Source organism: Melanotaenia boesemani, chromosome 3, assembly GCF_017639745.1.
Source record: "Melanotaenia boesemani isolate fMelBoe1 chromosome 3, fMelBoe1.pri, whole genome shotgun sequence".
Classification (NCBI taxonomy): Eukaryota; Metazoa; Chordata; class Actinopteri; order Atheriniformes; family Melanotaeniidae; genus Melanotaenia; species Melanotaenia boesemani.
Genome location: NC_055684.1, coordinates 17,662,030 through 17,681,738, shown reverse-complemented (window position 1 = coordinate 17,681,738; position 19,709 = coordinate 17,662,030). Strand labels below are relative to the sequence as shown.

Sequence of the window (19,709 nt, the reverse complement as noted above, 5' to 3'; positions counted from 1 at the left end):
ACAAATTATGAGTTATCCAAAAGCTTATATATTTATATTTTTTATATTTGAGAAAAGAAAGTATAGGATTTAAGAAGGATTCAGTAACTCAGATGTCTGTTTCTAAAGGTTTGGAGAGGGCTTTAAAATAACATTTAGCTGATAGCTGATATAATTCAGCAGCTACAAGTGAGAATGGTAAATTAGAACAGTCCTCAAATAAGTAATTATATTCTGCTTATCATTTCATTTAGCTTTTACTCTCTATAAGAGATAATAATAAGTAGAGATATCAGTAATAACAACAAAAGCACAAGTTGTATTGGTTGTGCCAACACCAACAACTCAACAACAAAATATGAGCCCTCTGGAGGTTTGCACTGAGCTAACATACATGAAGTCAAAGTTGAGAAAAATGCCCAAACTTTCCTTTGATTATTATCATTTAGAGTCCTCTGCTGCTTGAAAACTAAGTCAGGGTTTAGGTAAAAGACCATACTTGGTGCATTACAGTAAAATCTAAAACTGATGTAGGGCATCACCTGAACTCTCGCTCGCTCTTCCCTCTCAGGTCCCTAACCAGCCAATGTGAGTTAAATGCATCCTGAGGAGGCATGCCCCAGCGCATGATGGCATTGAGAAAGGCTTTCCTCTGTCGAGCATTGAACCCCAGGACCTTGTGATGAAGAAGAGAAGAAAGTGTAAACATATTTGAATAAGAGAGCAAACAAAGCAGCCTCAGAAACAAATACAGTATATTTTTATACATATGAAAACTAGACTGTAAACACTGTGATCCTCATCGTGTCATTGTTTGCCTGATATACAAGGAAGTGAAGCTCAAGGCAGGTGGGATGCAGAGCATCCAAATTCTTTATCTTTTTAAGCAGAGTTTACAGAATTATTAGGACCATACAAATACTCAATATTCTAATTGCTGCAAACAGATTGTTGTTTTTACAGAAATCTTACAAAAATACATTTAAATATCTTAGAATTCACACCTCAATGCTGCCTCCAACACGTGCCAGTAAGGGTGGCAGGGGTTTGTCCTTCTCACTCTTGAGCTGCCGGCGAGACTGTCTGCGTCCACCTGCCAAAGAGCAGACCAAACCTTAAACAGAAACATGGCAAATACAACTTTTACATACAAGCCTGACTGACAGTTCTGTCAGTCTGTCTAAATCTGTGTGATTTAGTATTTCTGGGGGCCGTAAATACAATAAGAAAAAAAAAGATCAAATGATTGTACCTTCAGGCCTCTCTTCAAAATCTTCGTCCTCATCCTCGGACCCCACAGAGTACTCCGACTGATTGTCTGAAAGATCATCCTGCCATTCTGAGCCACACATCAAAGAGAAACAGTACATTGCATTCGCTTCTGTTGGTGGCCACCTGAGGGCGCCATGGCACTGCAGATTACTACAGACCACTACAGAACTGCTGGGCATGCACACTATGCACCACTTGTGTCCTCGGGAAGTGAGGTGAGAGCAGACAACTACAGCAGACACTCACTTTAACTTAGAGTGTACTCCAAGCTGCAATGGGCTTTGAAAACTTTACTCTTAAAAGATCAACTACAGGACAAATGCAATAGACAGAGAAGTTGATGAACTATTGAAAAGATGTGCTCTGAATGCTGTTGAGTACATTTAATAAATGCATATGGTCCAAAAGCTTTAGGCTTTTATACTCGCACACACATTGGTAAGTCTCATAGAGGCCAAATGCTCTTGGTAAGAATAACAACACAAACGTATACACGTCTTAACCTTCAAGATGATCTGTTTACCAGATAATTAGACTGTATGAAAATAGATGGATGCAGCCTCCAGTCTAAAACAAATTAAGACAATGCAGATGTGATTTAAACTGTATTTTATGTAATGGCCAGCAGGAGGCGATTTTAATGGGAGCAAAGGAAAGAAAAGGGGTCAAATAGCATGGAAATCATTACAGTACAGTATGGTTCAGCTCAACATGACTGAAGCCGTGGCTACATGAAGAGAAATTCCTTGAGTGTGTGTTTATTACATTACACCAATCTAACATGCTGTTATCCAAAGCAACTTGCAGGTGAGGACTACAGGTGTAGAGAGTGGTTATTGAACTGAGTGAGGCTGTTCCTGCTTCTAGGCTCTAGCCTCCCTTGCATTGGATTAAATGGATATAGAAAATGAATGGATAGAAACTGAGGGCTACAAAGCTCAATTCTCACCATCAGAAAAAAAAGCTTGATCTGTATATCCATACTCACGTGAATTTAAGTTATGGACACTACATAAAATCTACATAAAAAAAACATGAGACATCTATAATTATTTTGCCACTTGTGTAGACTTTACAGCAACTTCATCTAACAGATAGTGTGCTGGTGTGCGCCGCTGCAGAGACATTGTTGTCTGTACCAAAAAAGTGATGACTCTGATCAATCAGTGTTCTGCAGTGCTTCCATACTCAATGTATAGCACTGCAGAGCTCATTAGAAGCCTCAGCTGGAGGACAACCAAAAGAAATCAACAGTACTGTATCTGTCAAGTGCTGCTAACTCTACAGTTAACCATTAAAAATAAGGTTGACCTGTACTGTACATGTAATGATGAAACAAATTATTTCAGAGCTATTATTTGATACGTAAACTCCATTTTTTGATTTTCAGTGTCTACTGTCATTAAGTTTTAACTGAGCATGATGGATATTTTGTTATCTTCTTTCCCATATGAGGTAAAATAGACATTTAAGTTGGGAATGCATGTGGTGGGGCCATCCTGCTGAGCTCAACCAACCATCATTGACTATATCCATCTATTTCATACAGTGTATGTCAATTCAAAAGACATTGTTCAATATCTACTAGGAAGATATGAAACACATTCACTTAAATCCTAAACATGAGCCCTCATTTATTTACAAAACTGTTTCCTCTGCTTTATGTGTGCAAGCCAGCTGGTAAGCTGGTAGCTAACAAGCCAGAAAACCCATTTTTTTCTGTTTCCTCTTCCAGGGTGCTCATTCTTTTTTTCAAATATGGCAAAAATGCCAAATCCCAGCTCTTGTACATGGCAGTTGTTTTATCTAATGCTGCCATGGAATATTTTCTATGACAGTCTTAACAATTAGCATTTCTTGGAGGAAGTTTATGGTAGCAGAACAAAGCCAAACATGTAGCTCCTGACTGACCAGGTCTGTGTTTCCGCGTACCTTGGTCCTCCTGGGTCGTATCGTTGTAGTTGACCTGCTTCCGGATGCGTTTGCCTTTGCCCAGGTTTCTGGCCAGATCCTCCTGCTGCTGCTCATAGTGATGACGGAGAAGCTTTTCCCAGTAGTCGGGGTCCACGTTCTCCTCTTGCTTGATTATCTCCCGCTCCACCTCCTCCTAAATTCAAAAACAAACATCATAAGTACGTGTTATTGAGAAAAAAAGAAGTCTTAATGCTAATAGTTCATATACATTTTAATCTCAATATAATTATGTAAATATGTTTTCAGATTTCTCATATTGATATTGCTACGAATAAAAAGTTAACTGGCTTTCAGTACATGCTGCATGATTCCTTAATATAAAATCTGAATCAGTTGTGACATAAATATTATCTGAGTTTCCACATTTTTTGTTTTTCTGTATGAGGACTTTGAAAGCTTCTCCTACAGAATTCAGCACCATTTAGACCTTTCTGTTGTAAAATGTTGATACTATTTTTAGTGCATGAAAACATCAGAGCCAAAAGTCTCTTGAGTCAATCAATGGATGTATGACTTGTTCATATGTGCGTGGCCCTGTGCATGTGTTTGAAAAATGTTGCACAGCAACAATAGAGGAATGTCTTTGTAGTGAAAGGAAAAAAGCTTTATCGGCTGACTTGCAGGGAAAAGTAACAGAATATCCTGTTTTGAACTGAATCGTCTCTGTTTTTAAATTTGCATAATTAAGCATAAAGAAAAAACATAACCAAACCGTGTTTACAGCCAGCCTGTGATCTCTTTTTGAATGTATTGTTAAGCTGAAGAATCTTGTTAAACTCTTACCTCACCATCTTCTTCTTTCACCACATACTGAGCCACCTTAAAGGAGCTCAGGTACTCGTTCATGTTCTGTATCTCGGTGTCTTCAGTGGCATCCTGGCTGCGATCGAGCAGCTTTGAAATGGCATCATCATCATAGTGAATCACGCTGCCCTCCTCACCATCTTTGTTATCCCCTGTTGATGAGACGCTCTTAGTTACAGGAAGCATTTTAAAGTAGACAAAAAGCATGTAGACTTTGGATGATATAAAAGGTTTTGAGCATAAAAAGAAAACTTGTTAGGGAATATCCGCTGAGTCTTAATGTGGTAGTTGCTGATTTATGCATACATTTTGATCTGCAGGTTTGCTGTCTGCCCTATAAAAGGGAGCATTTAGTTGGTATTATACTTAGATTTGGATTTAAAAGTGACAGGAAAAATAAAAATGTATCAAAACATCATTGGATGAATTAATAATAATTGTGCCTTATCAGTCATATAGCACTATTTAATTATTAATATTGGTAGAGCATGATGCATACTAGAAAACAAACTATATGAGAAACTATTACATTCTTGCCAAGTAAAACTTGTATTTTTGACAATTTCATGGTAACTGTCACTGCAGACTCAACAACTGACATATTTGAACACAGCTGAAAACACTCTGTGCCTAATTTTGTTGTTGTTTGTTGTTTTGTTGGTTGTGCAGCAAAATTTGTTTTGTGTTTGTGTGTTTTTTTTGTGTGTATTTTGGTGATTTTATTTTTTGTTCTGAAAACTTTTTTTCTGAAAACGTTTCATTTTTTTGCAAATTTCATTTTAACAGTAAAAAAATGCTTTGTAGTTCATTTTTATTATTTTTTTTATTTGGAATGAAAATTACATAAATTAAATAATTTCTTGTTTGTTTTGTTTTTTTGTTATTATAATTTTTCAATAATGACATCTGAACAGAAAATCCAATTTAAAAAAAAAAAGTAAAAAATTATCATTTTGAATTCAAATTGACTTTTTAATAAATAAATTCTAGTTTACATTTAAAATCCGTTCAACTTCTACTTCAGTGTCATTTACATTTAAAAAGTCATCTTAAGGCAGGTTATGGATACATACCCATGGTTCGTGCTGCCTCCATTTCATCTTTAAAAAGCTCCTCAGTTCCAAATTTGAGGATGTCATCCAGTTCTTGTTTGGACATGGAGCCAGTTTTGGAGCCGAGGCCAGGTCGTACCACCAAGTGAGTCAGCATCATTTTCCTCTTCGCCACCTGAGTAATTCTCTCCTCCACAGAACCTCGAGTCACAAACCGGTAGATCATCACCTTCTTGTTTTGACCTATACGGTGGGCTCTGCTAAAAGCCTGTGAGAAGTGAGAGATGAATTGTAAGAACAGAGAACAGTAAACAACTGAAACCTACAGTATTTAAGTATCAAACTGTAGCAAATGCATGCAAGACTTTATTATACTTTCTGTGAGAAATCAGTACTTGGATGTCATTGTGTGGATTCCAGTCAGAGTCATAGATGATGACAGTGTCTGCACTAGCCAGATTGATGCCCAGACCTCCAGCTCGTGTTGAAAGCAAGAAGCAGAACTGCTGCGCGCCCGGAGCTGTGACACAAAACAACAAAAAACAAAGAGTATTGCTTTGTGTGCGAGAGAATGTGATAAAGTGACAGCAAGCCTGGGGAAAATGTGAAACCAATCTAAACTTACACTAAAAGAGTCTGAGAAAAACTCACCATTGAAACGGTCAATGGCCTCCTGCCTCAGGCCTCCAGTAATCCCCCCATCAATACGTTCATATTTATAACCCTCAAACTCTAGAAAATCCTCAAGCAGATCCAGCATCTTTGTCATCTGTGAACAAGATGGTATAAACTCAGAATTTCATATAAAAAAAGATTCAGAATATCAGATCATTTACAACCTATAATTTCATGGTCACTTTTATTGGCTATGGTTTCCAGCTAGGACACAGTATGAATCTGACTATTACCTGAGAGAAAATAAGAACTCTGTGGCCTTCATCTTTGAGTTTCTTAAGCATTTTCTGAAGCAGCGTCAATTTTCCTGAGGACTTCACCAGCAGGTTGCCGTCATAAGAGCCGTTGGGTAAAACAGGAGCCTCCTTCAAGATAGCAATAAATTCCAGGCATCAAATACAGAAGTACTTCCTGGAGTAGTTTTTATTGCTGGTGTGAAACCAAGTAGCACATGAGGGCAACATTCTCTGATGTGTCACTTCTTTAAACAACTGCTCCTGCAGCAATCACAGTGTTTCATTTATCTGTTTTATTTTGTTTGTGTTTTTATGGCTTACCACTGCAGCCACAGGGAACAGGTAGGGGTGGTTGCAGCACTTCTTCAGGTCCATCATAATGTTGAGTAGAGACACTTGGTTCCCTCCACCTTTAGAGTTCAGAGCCTCAAAGTTTCGTGTCAAAATAAATTTGTAATATTTCCTGCAGCAGATCAGGGATGATGAAGATTTGGGCAGAAGAGATTCAAGTGAAAATCAAAATTCCTCTCACTTTTGTCAAATAATCTGGTTTCATTTAGACATTAGAAATGTAGCGTTAAATTCCTACTCTGAAAATAAGATTCTTGTTACAAACAGACATACTTTTGCATGGGACTGAGTTCTACTCTGACAATCAGTTCTGTCTTTGCAGGCATGTTCTTAAAGACATCAGCTTTGAGCCTCCTGAGCATGTGAGGTCCGAGCAGGTCATGGAGTTTCTTGATCTGGTCTTCTTTAGAGATATCTGCAAATTCCTCCAAAAAGCCTTCCAGGTTACTGTAACGAATAAATCAGGTCAAGAAGAATTAAGTAAGACTGGATTTTTCTTGATTGATCTAATATATCCAATTCAAGCTAAACATTTAAACCAAACATGTGTCGGCTAACAGCTACTGGGGAGGTGGAATTAAAATGACTGAAAAGAGGCAGGACTGACTTGAAGCGCTCTGGGGTGAGGAAGTTAAGCAGATGGAACAGCTCCTCTAGGTTGTTCTGTAGAGGCGTACCAGTGAGCAGCAGCTTGTAGTAGATCTTATACCCATTGAGAATTCTGAAAAACTGAGCAGGACATATATTATTGTCCACCAAAATTTTTGTACGCTATTTTTAGTTTCTTTTATTAGAACAAGTAAAAGAAGGCATCTATTTGCTAACAGGTGGATTAAAAATGTTGCTTCACCTTTGATTGGTTGTTCTTCAGTCTGTGTGCCTCATCTACAACCAGACAGGCCCAGGTGATGGAGCCCAGGATGGCTTGATCAATAGTAATCAGCTCATAAGATGTCAGCAGTACATGGAACTTGATAGGGGTATCTTTCTACAGTGGTAGAAATCAAATATTACATACAATAGCAACTATAATAGTTTATAGTCAGCACAAAATAAAGATGAGGTGCAGTACCTTCATACGAAAAACTTTGCGTCCAGATTTTACCGCACTGTCTTCAAATGTGAACTCATTCTCCCTGATAATTGCTCTGCTGTCTTTGTCTCCAGTGTAAGTGACCACATAGAAATCTGGAGCCCACATCTCAAATTCTCTCTCCCAGTTGATGATAGTGGACAGAGGTGCACTCACCAAGAAAGGCCCCTTAGAATGACCCTAACAGAGAGTGAAGACATGACTAAGCCACTCCTGCAGTACATCACAGACAAAAAAAGAGACTGTTTTCATCATATCCTTTTCTGAGGGTGTAAAGCGATTTAATATGAAGCCACATTACCATTTATGCAATAGGGCTGCATATATGCATACGTTTTACATTTGATTGTAATACGATAAAAGAAGTAATTCATCCGGCCTTACCTCTTTATACAGTGAGTAGAGAAAAACTATAGTCTGTACAGTCTTTCCTAGGCCCATTTCATCAGCCAGGATGGTATCTGTGCCCTGTGCCCAGGAAAATCTCAACCAATTCAGGCCTTCCAGTTGATATGGGTGCAGAGTTCCTCCAGTGGCATTGATGTACCAGGGCTGGTGCTCAAATTTGATGGTTGGCTAGTAGTGAGAAAATACAGTCATGACTTGTAGCGAATGCAGATGTTAAAGTCAACATACTTAGTAGCATTTAGGCCAGTGTGAGGTGGATTTATAAACACAGTCTTTAAGAAAGGAACGGGGCATTTATCATTTTAGACCATGTTGGTATCACAGTTTTAACTTTTATGATATCAGCTCTCTATTTCCCATTAAAAACATATATCAGCTTACATCAATGATAGGAGCATCAGGAGGGACTTCTCTCTTTGGATGGTCCTCTTTGGGCTTCTTTCCTTTCCTCACCACAAGGGGGCGCTGATCCTCTCCTAAAATTTGCTCCCTGAAAAAAAGATTGCCATGTTAATTTCCGTTACTGACAAATGTCTCAGAGGCATCATAGAGGTATGTCTTTGTTTGTCTGTGAATGGGCCTGTATTGTGTGTGTGTGTGTGTGTGTGTGTGTGTGTGAGTGTGTGTGTGTTTCTTTTTTACTGATATCGTCACACAATTATGAAAAGGTGGCAAAAAGCTTTTAACCAACCTGTGGTCCCAGTATGAAGCTTTATGACTGTCATACTCTGGAACGTCGAAATCATCCACCTCCCAGGTGCACTGGTCATATGGTAGGTCTCTCCACTTGATCAGGTAATGCACATCACCATCCTTGTCAAAACTGCAATATATAAACATTTCCAAGGTATATTCACACTGATTCATAAATAATTTTATAATATTAATTTAAGTAAAAATTTCTTGTGATTAAAAAAACAAAACAAACAAAAAACAACAACAAAAAAAAACCAAGTATGTCACACATGTGCTGTTCAATGCAGGAAAACCTCCATTTCTATCAAATTATAAAGAGAAAGTAAATGCAAGATGACAGCAAGAATGAACTCAGCTAGTAGCTTCACAGCTATGTTGCATATATCTGGCTTTTTAATCACATCAGTGTTGTGAGAGTTTGTGCAACAGTAAACAGCCACCTGTGATTGACTATCCGATGGATAACCATCCACTCTGGTTTAATGCCATAGCGGTAAAAGCGCTCCTCCATCACAGCATACTGAGGGTCTTTGCTCTTCCTTTTCTCATTGTTGAGCTCCTCCTCTCCAGAACCATAATCATACGGTGGAGGTTCATCCATGTCGTTCTTCCGCTGGTAGTTCCGATACATGACTGTGTGATACAGCTCCAACTGCACAACCATAGGCCAAACACAAAAGGCAAGTATGGTTGGTTTCAACTCAAGAATCAGCTCTGGTAAAAGATATTCTTCCTCCAAATCACATGATTCATCTAGAGCATAACTGCTCAAGTTGCAGAATAAATTCAATATGGAGATAATTGCTGCAAAATAAATCAAGAATCGTTTACAACTAAATCTGATGTTAGTAATCTACTAAAATAGTCTTCTGACAAACTTTGTGTGTTCCGCAGGAAACAAAATGAGCACTTAGGTATTCTGGGCAAATGCTGATCAGTGATAGGCTCTTTTTCTGGCATCTCACCTGCAGCTCGCTGGCCCAGGAGCAGTGCCAGTATGAAAGGCCAGCCCACTTTACAAAGAACTCCCTCTCTGGGTGGCCCTTGAGTGGTGGCTTGGTCAGTGGATCAGCTGGCTTTCCATCAGGGCCTGGAGGCAGTTCAGCCGGCAGCGGGGGTTCTCCCCACGTCCAGTGCAGAATCTTTTGCACTTTACCTTTGAGAGGAGGGCACTACAGAAAAAAAAAAAAAAAACACAGAGAAGCTATCATAGATACATTTTAGATTAATTTCTACAAGTTAAGTGTACATTTCAATAAAATAAATAAATAAACAAGATTTATACGTACCACTGAGGAACTAAATTACACTTATTAGTATTTTAACTATAAGCATGATGTTTCTATAGAATTAGGTAACAAAAGGTTCAAACTCAACACACACTTAGAAAAAGGTGAATATGTAAAGGATGCTTGTCATATGGTTATTATATCTATTTTCACATTTTTGCACCCACATTGCATCACTGTCTGAGCAAAGCAGTAAAAAATGAATGTAGAATCCCACTGGACATGAGAAAAGCTCACCATGCAGCGCGGACATAGCCACTCTCCGTTTGGGATCTCAGGCAGAGGTGGGTTGAGGCAGTGGATGTGGTAGGACGACGGGCAGGTGTCACAACACAGAAGCTCTCCTCCGTCTTTACATACTCGACAAAACTCCATGTGGTCATCCTCTTCCTCACCTGCAGGATCCTCCTCATCTTCTTCCTCATCTTTGGCCTCCCACTGGATTCCCTCTTTTTCCTGAGGAACACAGCTGGTGTGAGCATGTTAGGTAGTAAAGATAAGCCACCTTATTGCCGATAATAACTGACTGGTTTATATTGTTTATCTTCTTATGAAGACAGAGACACAGAAATGCTGCATGAACCCATCTTTGCTGTCAGATATCTTAACTTATTTATCAATCATGCAGTGTAGCTCTGTACAAATTATTCAAGACATTCTTGAGCACCATCTTAGCTGACTTTAAGAACGCTGCACAAAAAGGTTTCCCTGAAGCAGAAAAGTAGTTTTAGTCAAGGGTTAAAGATCCAATGACACTACCAGTGGAGTACTTTCTACGTCTGCATATCTGCATGCGTCTTATAAAAACAGAAGCTAGGGGAAAAACAATCTCAGTCTGCTCTGATTGGTCAGCTCCAGTCGTCCCACCAAAGATACTCTACATGCACAAGATGATGCATTGTATGCCTTACAATCTGACTGGTAGTGATAAGTGGGCAAACAAGGAAATGTTGACTTTTGTCTTTTTTTATATAATTTTTTATATAATATATTAGTTATATAAGATAATGATAATAATAATAATAATAATAATAATAATAATAATAATAATAATAATAATAATAATTTTATATTTTTAAAATATTTGAGTTAGACCTAGACAGGTCTAGAACAAAGTTTGTTTTGGGTCAGTTGCTTACATATAAGTAAAATAAAGCATTAAGTACAAATCTTAAAAGGCTTAATTAAATTTAAAGATGCACTACAGAACTTTTGCAATTTTCTCAGTGATGTGTCCCTATCGATGGCTAATTCAGCATCCATCTTGCATTCTACCTGTTCTGTGAGCTCTATCAAGCCAGTAAAAGACAATCTTATCAGAAAAGGACTGGTCATCTGGCATACAAGGCATTTTCCCCAGTGGGGCGATGTGTTTTTTGAGCAGACACAGTTTTGGTCTGGTTGGTCCATAAAACTCAGTAGCTAGATCAGTGGCCTAACTAACAGTGGGCCAGCCCACTCAAGTTCTTAAATTTCACCCCCTTTCGCTGTGGTCTCTGTGTCAATTTAATTCCGGGCTCTTGGGGCCCTGGGCCCTGCACTTTGGCTGCCTTGGATGGCTGGTGCCTGGCGGGTTCGGCAGCTGCCGATCTTGGCCTGTCGAGGCCTTTTGGCCCATGGCTGCAAGGGGCTCTCGTTGGGGCCTTCCTCTGCCGCCCTCTGGGTGAATCGGGGGTGGTCTTCGTGGTGGCTTGGGTTTGTGCTCCAGGATTGCTGCTGATCGCCCGTGTTTCTGGGCCACCCTAGTCTGCCTCTAGAATCTTTAAAAGCATGGTTGCATTTGCATGATCTCACTCACCACTCCACATCCCTGATCACTCCTCATTCCTCATACTCTGTATGACACAGTCACTGGGTTGTCCAGTGGGTTTATACACTTAGAGCGACTTTAGTTTAGGTTTCTTTTTGTGTGTTTCTAGTACTTTCGTTGTTGTTGTGATACATGTTGTTGCTGTCTTGGTTATTTTCTTTAGAAACTCTTGATAACTGGCTTAGTTTTCCCGTAAAGCTGTAGGAATTTCTCTGTTGTGTTTCTGTACAAGTGTAGCAGTTGGTTGTCTGGTGTTAGTTTGGATTAAAGGGTCATTGCTTCTATCTGTTGTGTCTTTGTCTCCTCTTCCTTTTTTTCTACTTTCCTTTTTACGTCTGTTCACTGTTCTACTTTATTTCTGTCCATTCTAGTCAAATCCAGCAAGATTATGTAACATCCATAATTCAAAATAAACAAATAAGATTAAAAATAAAATCTTATTATCAAAAGGAGCCTTGTACCCATAAAGCTTCCCTTGGCAAAGCAAATTTTTTCGGCAAAACACAGCAGCCAGACCAGCATTCTGCCTTGCCACCATGCTGGACAGGACAAGTTAAGAAAAAAAAAAAGATTCACAACAACCACAATTCGCAGACACAGAGAGGTCCAGAAAGCGTTTAGAGCGTTACAAATGTTTGTGCAGAAAAACTGCAGGTGTTGAACCCTCTAACCGGAAGGTGGAGGCTGTTCCATCTTGCTTCTTGACACGACACCTTCAGGTCTGGTTGCTGGTATTGTGAAGTAAACGGAAGTAGGTGAACTACGTTGTTGTGAACATGGCAGCGGAAGTGAGTGAACACAAGTGAGTTTTTTGTGTGTAACAGAGTAAACGCTCTATTAACTATCAGATGGCATGCTTTCATTGGTGTTGACAAGGCTTCTTGAGATACAGTGCAATACATGTTTGGAGAGACGCTAGAAGGCACTATATGTTAGAATGCAATACACGATTCCAACGTTAGATGGCAGTAATTCCTACACAAAGACCGTTTGACTTGGGAAGATTCATCCTACGTACAACCAACCTTCCAGTTAATGGATACCTGCTCTACAACCAGAGCCACTGCCACTAAGGGTACTGTGTGCACATTACTTGAAACAGGTTTACACAGCTAAAATTCACTGTGAAAAACACATTGTAATCTAAAACAGTGTCTCGGTAAGATTCTTGAACTTAAAATGTGTGTAGAATTACCAATTTTAGGATTTATTAACTATGTAAGAAAAAAATTTTACTCATTCTGCTCTTGCTTGAAAAACAAGCTCAAAAAGACTTTTTGACTAGATATATAATTAGAAGACTTGATTAGGCCATTTATGCAGTGTATGATCTCTCTATACGTGCACGGGTTCTCTATATACAGCTTCTTCCCACACTTGAAAAACATATCTGTTAGGTTAGTTAATGAATCTAAATGGAACTTAGAGAGAGTATGAATGGTTGCTTCTTTCTGTATTGGCCCTGTGATGGCCTGGCTACCAGGGGGGTGAGCCTGAAAAGGACAAAAGAACATTACATCACAATCCTTTTTCTAAAATATCTCAAAAAGATCCCGCAGACAACATTGATGTCTTTGGCCAGCACTGCTTCTCATCAAATAAGAGTAAGAACAATATGTCAGTCTTTATAAGTCTGCAATAAGAGCTGAAAAGTCATTTGTTGCTAATTGTTTTATTTATTTTTTAAAATAGGGTCGCTAGATGCGTCTGAATAATTGCTAAATATAGCAACAGAATTGCTAAGTTGACACCTTTAGGTAGCAAAGGTGGGGGGTCTACTTATGGTATTTGCCTGGATTTAACTTTGGAAGAGGCGGTCTTTAGGAACACATAGCAGAGCATATTACGGCAACATTTCTTTAATAAGCAGTTTTTTGTTGATATCACAGTTTTTTTTATTGTTTAAAGCCAAAATCAACATTCTAAATATTGCACAGCTGCACTCTGCTATGCTCTGTCACAGTTCTTGTTCACTCATTCAGCTGAGCTCCACTGTGTTGCATGGGTTGAGGTGCAGTTAAATGTCATGATATTAAAATGACATGACAATATCACATTTTCTACTGGTGTCAAAAAATCTACTAGTATTATCGCAAACAATACCATATTGCACACCTCTACTAGCAACCCATCCAGGGTCTATCCTGCTTCTCACTTGATAGCAGCCAGGGTATGCTCCACCCCCTCCCTTCCTTCGACCCAGATCTGGATTAAGCTGGTACAGAAAATGAATGAATGATGCTCAAATGAGTTGGATAGCAACTCAACACCACTGAATGACACACAAACAATGTTAAAGAATTCTAGTGGGCTGGAATCAAGCTTTACCATAGTGAAGTTAGAACCTGTTACATCAAAAATTAGGAGCATTACGATTGATTGATTGAAACCTCAGCTTTTTAAGTCAAAATTATGATTAAAAGAAATCAGCTTACACAGTGTGGACAGCTCCATTTTCCTTCAGGTGCCTTCTCCAGCTCAGGGTCAAGACAAACCAGGTGGTAAGCTCTAGGACAAGTGTCACACAGGATAATTTCTCCACCCTGCTGGCAAACCTCACAATAGTCCTGATGGTCTGTCTCATAACCATCACCATCCTCCTCTGGAGAGGGTAAGAGAATAAATTAACATAGTGTAGTTCCAACACACAGAAACACATTAATGGTACAGTATTTAGTAGTTCACACATGATATGCACCCCCCCCCCAATTTAAAAAAAAAGAAAAGAAAAAGAAGAAGCTCTTCATTACTCATAATCAAACATTCTGGTTCTGAAGGATTTCAGTGGGATTTTGGAGGGAAAAACAAACAAACCACAGAGCATGGATAGATTAAACTATAAACATACTTTTCCTTTTTTTCCGCCCACGTCGGGACTTTTTCTTGGTGGCAGCCCCCAAGGTATCAGAAAGCACAGAGGCACTGTGGATACTGATGTCATCAAAGTCTGACTCCTCCAGGAAGTCCTCCTCACTCTGGAAAAGCAAACACACAAGCTGAAGAGCTCCAAGCTACACAAAGGATTTGAATTAACTGGCTCCAACAGTCAGCACAGTAAACTGTTTGGTCAACTTCATTTAACTAAAAATAAGGGTCTGAGAAGCTATGAAAATAAATAAGCTGAAGGCAAAGAGTTCTGCAAAATAACAACACATACCGAGGATACTTTCTTTTTCTTCCCACTTTGGCCAGACTTTGTTTTGGTCTTCTTCGGTTTGGGTTTCTTCTTCACTTCTTTCACAGACTTGCTTTTCTTCCTAACTCCTGGTCCTGAGATAAGGTCGGATGTATTAACCACATGATATTTCTGGCTAATATTACTTGAAAAAACATGAGTTCTGTCACAGTTCAGCAGGCCTTACCCTTTCCTTCTTTGGTTTTGGCTTTTTTGATTGGCCCTAGCTGAGAGCCCAGCTGGCTGCTGCTGACAGACGTTGGCTGAGCCACAGTAACCGTTTCCACGGCGGCAGCCACAGCAGCAGCCACAGCAGTGGCAGATGCGCCTTTGAACGGGTTGTTGGCACTGAACTCACGCCACTTGGCCCCTAACACTGTCATCATCTTTGACATGGGAATCTTCGGGTTCTTCTTGGCAATGAGAGGCCTGAGTTAAACCAGTGGAAGGGGAGACAACAGCAGCTTTATTATGTCACACTTCATTCCTGTTTGTGTAATTCATACTTCCCTCGGCACTGGAGGGAACTGGGTCCTGATTTGCTGACACTCCACTGTCCCTTCAGTTTTGTTTTCCTCGCTTTGCTCTGTGTATGTCATGTTTGTGATTTGTCAGGCAGCAGCTTGAGGTTTGGCACACTGGCCTGTGAAAGATAGTGGGTCAGAGCACTGAGTCCCAGAGCCTCCCGGCTGTCACAGGCATCCAGCAAGCAGCTGACTACACACAGGGGGCACTGCAGGAGCTCATGCTCCACTTTGTCAGAGCAGAGGCTTAGCCGATCCAGACAGCCCCAGGTGAGACAGACTCTTTATCCCAACAGCCGAGCTTTCTAGCTCAAACAAAAAGAGCAGTGTTTGCTTGTCACACTACACTCTAGTCTCACTGTGAAGTCTTGCTGGAAGACTCTCAGCTGGGAACTCCAACAGTCCACAGAAATTGAAACACAACAAAGCTGTTTAACATAGAAAGATAATGCAAACAAAATAAGCTGCTTGCCTGAGGAACTGGCTGAAAGCCTTGTAGTTGGTGATGGTTTTATAGTCATCCTCTGTGAAGCCATACTGAACATCCTCAAGACCCCATTCATGCATCAGTTGACTGGATGATTTGGGTTCCTATGGGTGTACAGACAAGAGAGAACAATACCTATATTTTACATGATGATTATAAATAAATATTTTAACATAATTCTGCAGGACCTCTAAATATTAAATTCAATAATGTTGTTGAATATTGTGATGACATTATATGGGAAAAAATACTTCAGTGTATGGTATTAAGCTCAGGTGTACTTCATTCAATGCACCTCTCATTAATACACCTGCCTTTGTCCAGCAAATGTACTTTTACTATTCCAGTATTTTAAGTCAAAATGTCTACCAAGAAACCTCTATAGCCTCCCATTTACAGCAGTTCAAAGAGTCTTCATGCACATTTGTATTGTGATATCAATACCATTTTAATATTGTGCAGTATTCATTTTAAGCATTCACTACTCTAACATTTAAAGGGATGCTTCACCTGAATATTTTGCACTACTGTGTTGTTTGTCAAGTACATATGCTGAACTGGAGTAAAGCTGTAGGTCCTATGAATCAGAAGCAGTCACAAAGCTAAATCAATGCATGTGTTTAACAGAGAGGTCGGCATAGCAGAACAGCAATTCTGAGAAAGAGGCTCTAATTCTGCTACAGCTGCATGTCATCTAAAAACAGTGGAATGCTTTGTGGCTTCTACTGAACTGCAAAATTGATTGGGTAAGAGACAATCAGGTTAAAATGACATGTTTTTGTACACACAGCTTCTTGATCATTCTACAAAACAAGTTTTTGAAGTGCTGACAGCTTGAACAAGTTAGCATCAGCATGTAACAGAGAAGAGAGAATTAGGATACATGTACAAATTTATCAAACATTTGATTGCAAAGACCTAATCTTCCTTACAGTCAAGTGAGTATACGTTTACTGTAAAGAAGCTCAGATTTGTTCATTATTACAGAACTTGGTAAGTTTGATTTAATGCCAGAGAGGGAGGTAAAGGTTGTATTCTTTCAAATTTTTATCTAATTTCAACTTTTTCTCAAGTCTACCAAGTTCTGCTTAAGTTTTTTTTATTTTTTTGTCATTTGATCTTTGTTTAAGTTGTCTTCAGTGTTGTAAAAAGAATAAAACACTTTAAAATTATCTTTACCCACTTAGCTTATAAGTGATGTTACACAATGGAAAATGATACTGAAAAATATTTTATAATCTGATCTTTATTCTGTAGTTTTATGCGCACCTAAAAAAAAAACTCTTAATCTAAATGTAAAATCCAAGAAGACAACAACATAATCAATGTCTTCGTCATGACCACAGACTTACTTTCATGTTTCCATCATCATCGTCATCATCCTCCTCCTCCTCATCTCTCTTTTTTTTTCTGGGCTTTTTTTCTTTCTTCTCCCTGGGTTTCTTTTTCTTCTTTTTGGTGGGCCCGTATGCACTGCTCTCACTCTCAGAACCTATTTCCGGACATTCCTGTTCCTCCTCCACCTCTGATGTCTCCTCCAGGTCACTGTCCACTCTTGCCTGGAGTCCTCCCTTTGATATTTGACAGGGACACATAAAAAAAAAAGGACCCGAAGATTCCCATGTCAAGCAAGTACTTCCAAAAATAAAAACATAAAGAAAAAAAGAACTGTATGATTAAAATATGAAGTAAATAAGCCAAATAAGCAGGAATTTTAGTAAGTGTTGGGGATTAGATATTTTACAGAGGACCAACACAAAAAATCAGGTGCTGTCAGTGGAAAGTACTTTACTTGATGGAATTTACATAAATTAAATAACATCATGACAAAGTGTTAAAGCTTTACCAATATAATCATTTTTCATGTTTTTCATTTCATGTGTTAAATGAATTAATTCCAGTTGACTGTCAGCAGTGAGCTAATGTGGAGTCAGGGTGAATAGATGATGCGCCTTTTAATGTGCTGTCAATAAACGAAAACCAAGAAACAGACTACCTCAGTCAGAGCAGCCAATCACAGATTGAGCTGCATTCTGCCTGTTTAATATGGGACATCTGGAGGATTGTATGGATTTAACAGCTAACAGGTGTTGTTTGTGTGATCAGGAGTGCTACACATTAACAAATTCAGTGGAGGTTGCTTATATTGTGCGTGCGAGTAACATAGAAGTGAAAGCTGTTTCTTTCCTCATCCACCTCACAGCTAATTGCTTGTGCTTTAGTTTCTAGTAGGTGTATGCACATGTGCATGGCATTTTTAATTTGTGGATGTGTTTCTGAATGGGTGTGCAGCTCCCCTTAAAGTTCACTGTTGTAACATTTCATGTGTTCATGTCGGTGCATGTGCCTGTATATGTGTGAATATTCTTTTGTTAATGTTTGTTTTTAATACTCTTTTTGTGTCCTTTTACATGTTTTAAAGTATGTGTATAGTATGTAATTAAGCCCATACATGTGTGTGCACATGCAGTGGGGTGAAGTGAGTGCACAGTGGCTTTGTGCTCAGCTCGCTGCCTGTTGCTCGGAAGGCCTGTGTGGCTGCATGGAGAGACTTGCAGGCGTTTTGCTCTGTAGCGCAGAGGAAAGGCTCACGTTGCCGCAGCGCCCGCCAACCCTACCAGCAGCCTGGCTGTGTTGCCATGGTGACCAAATCTGAGCAGTGTCTGGCTCTCTCTCTGTCTCTCTCTCTCTTTCTCTCTTTCTAGTTTTCATCCCCCCTCCTCATCCTCCTCTCACTTTCTTTCCTTCACATCTCATAGCTCCCCTCCCTCACCCCTCCAACACATTATTTTCTCTCAGTCTATCTCTAAACTTCTCCCACTTTCTTTTTCCTCTCTCACTCTTTCTTTCTATCATGCCACACACACCCCCCCACACACACACACACACACACAACACACACACTCTATCACAGTGGCAACCAATGGAACGGCGCCATCCAATCAGGCACGTTTGCATAACGAGCTTGTTATGCAGAGGCCTGTGGTTGCAGAGTCGGTGCTCCAGCGCCCGTCTAGACAAATCTCATTTATGCATAAGAAGAAGAAGAGAGAGAAAGAGAGTAAATTGAAGATTGTGGAATGGGGGTGGAGATGGAGGAGGGAAAAGCAAAGAAGCAGAACTGCCACAAGGACAAGGTAGAACTGTGCAACAACCTCATGGTGGCCCAGAGTTCAATGTTAAACACATATCATTGAAGAAAAGAGGATACAGCAGCACAGAAGCATAGATGATGCTTGTACTTTCCAGAGGGAAGAAAATCAGATAAGCACTGATCAGGTAATCAAATTAGAGGCTTCCCCATAATGTCTCTGCCTTAGGGAGATTGCAGTGGATGCCACAGAAAATATCAAATGAATGAAGAAGTGGATTTTCAATAAAATGTAGCTCAACGGGGGAAAAAAATGCTACTGTAAAACAGCGGTTCTTTCTTTTTCTCTGAATCAGAAACAGCTCTGTTGACTCACAATCCCAAGGAGAATAGTGAAGTTATAAAAACAAGAAGGAGGCTCATCTTCACCCGACTGTATCTGAGTAAAACGTTAGCACTTTACAGTCAGCTTTCTCTCAGATAGATGAAGGATTTACTGTGGCCAAACTGCAGAATCTTCTTTTTTTTACAAGTAAAATCAACTGTTTTCCCATAAACCTCTATTCTTTAGTAGTAGCTTTCTTTGATGAGAGGAGAAAACGGAAAGAAAATATAATTCAATCTTCCTTGGCTACCAATCTTCCTGCCAGCAGCTTTGACCTCAGACTGGGATGTGCCGCTGACAGTTTCTGACACCAATTGACTTTTGAACCCTGTCTGACAGCAACCTTTGGGGAGCGATTGGAAGTGAATTACAGAAGCAGCTTAGAGCAAAGAAAGAAAGAAAGAAAGA

The 19,709-nt window shown here is 39.5% G+C and overlaps 1 protein-coding gene across 3 annotated transcripts in view; it reads right to left on the bottom strand.

The window, feature by feature from the left end:
- The window catches only part of chd5 (chromodomain helicase DNA binding protein 5), a 42,705-nt gene that overhangs the window by 11,848 nt on the left and 11,148 nt on the right, over positions 1-19,709 (bottom strand). For all 3 annotated transcript variants that reach the window (XM_041981209.1, XM_041981211.1, XM_041981210.1), the window contains exons 3-28: positions 17,178-17,396; positions 15,811-15,929; positions 15,002-15,243; positions 14,797-14,909; positions 14,488-14,614; positions 14,075-14,241; positions 10,067-10,285; positions 9,506-9,712; positions 8,981-9,192; positions 8,536-8,667; positions 8,226-8,334; positions 7,821-8,012; positions 7,416-7,616; positions 7,194-7,331; positions 6,951-7,072; positions 6,617-6,790; positions 6,314-6,455; positions 5,990-6,121; positions 5,733-5,850; positions 5,477-5,601; positions 5,103-5,349; positions 4,009-4,181; positions 3,184-3,358; positions 1,232-1,318; positions 984-1,072; positions 522-655 (exon numbers count right to left, since the gene is read on the bottom strand). In XM_041981209.1, the coding sequence (XP_041837143.1) occupies positions 522-655; positions 984-1,072; positions 1,232-1,318; positions 3,184-3,358; positions 4,009-4,181; positions 5,103-5,349; positions 5,477-5,601; positions 5,733-5,850; positions 5,990-6,121; positions 6,314-6,455; positions 6,617-6,790; positions 6,951-7,072; positions 7,194-7,331; positions 7,416-7,616; positions 7,821-8,012; positions 8,226-8,334; positions 8,536-8,667; positions 8,981-9,192; positions 9,506-9,712; positions 10,067-10,285; positions 14,075-14,241; positions 14,488-14,614; positions 14,797-14,909; positions 15,002-15,243; positions 15,811-15,929; positions 17,178-17,396 (4,115 nt within the window). The remainder of the gene's footprint in view (positions 1-521; positions 656-983; positions 1,073-1,231; positions 1,319-3,183; positions 3,359-4,008; positions 4,182-5,102; positions 5,350-5,476; positions 5,602-5,732; positions 5,851-5,989; positions 6,122-6,313; positions 6,456-6,616; positions 6,791-6,950; positions 7,073-7,193; positions 7,332-7,415; positions 7,617-7,820; positions 8,013-8,225; positions 8,335-8,535; positions 8,668-8,980; positions 9,193-9,505; positions 9,713-10,066; positions 10,286-14,074; positions 14,242-14,487; positions 14,615-14,796; positions 14,910-15,001; positions 15,244-15,810; positions 15,930-17,177; positions 17,397-19,709) is intronic.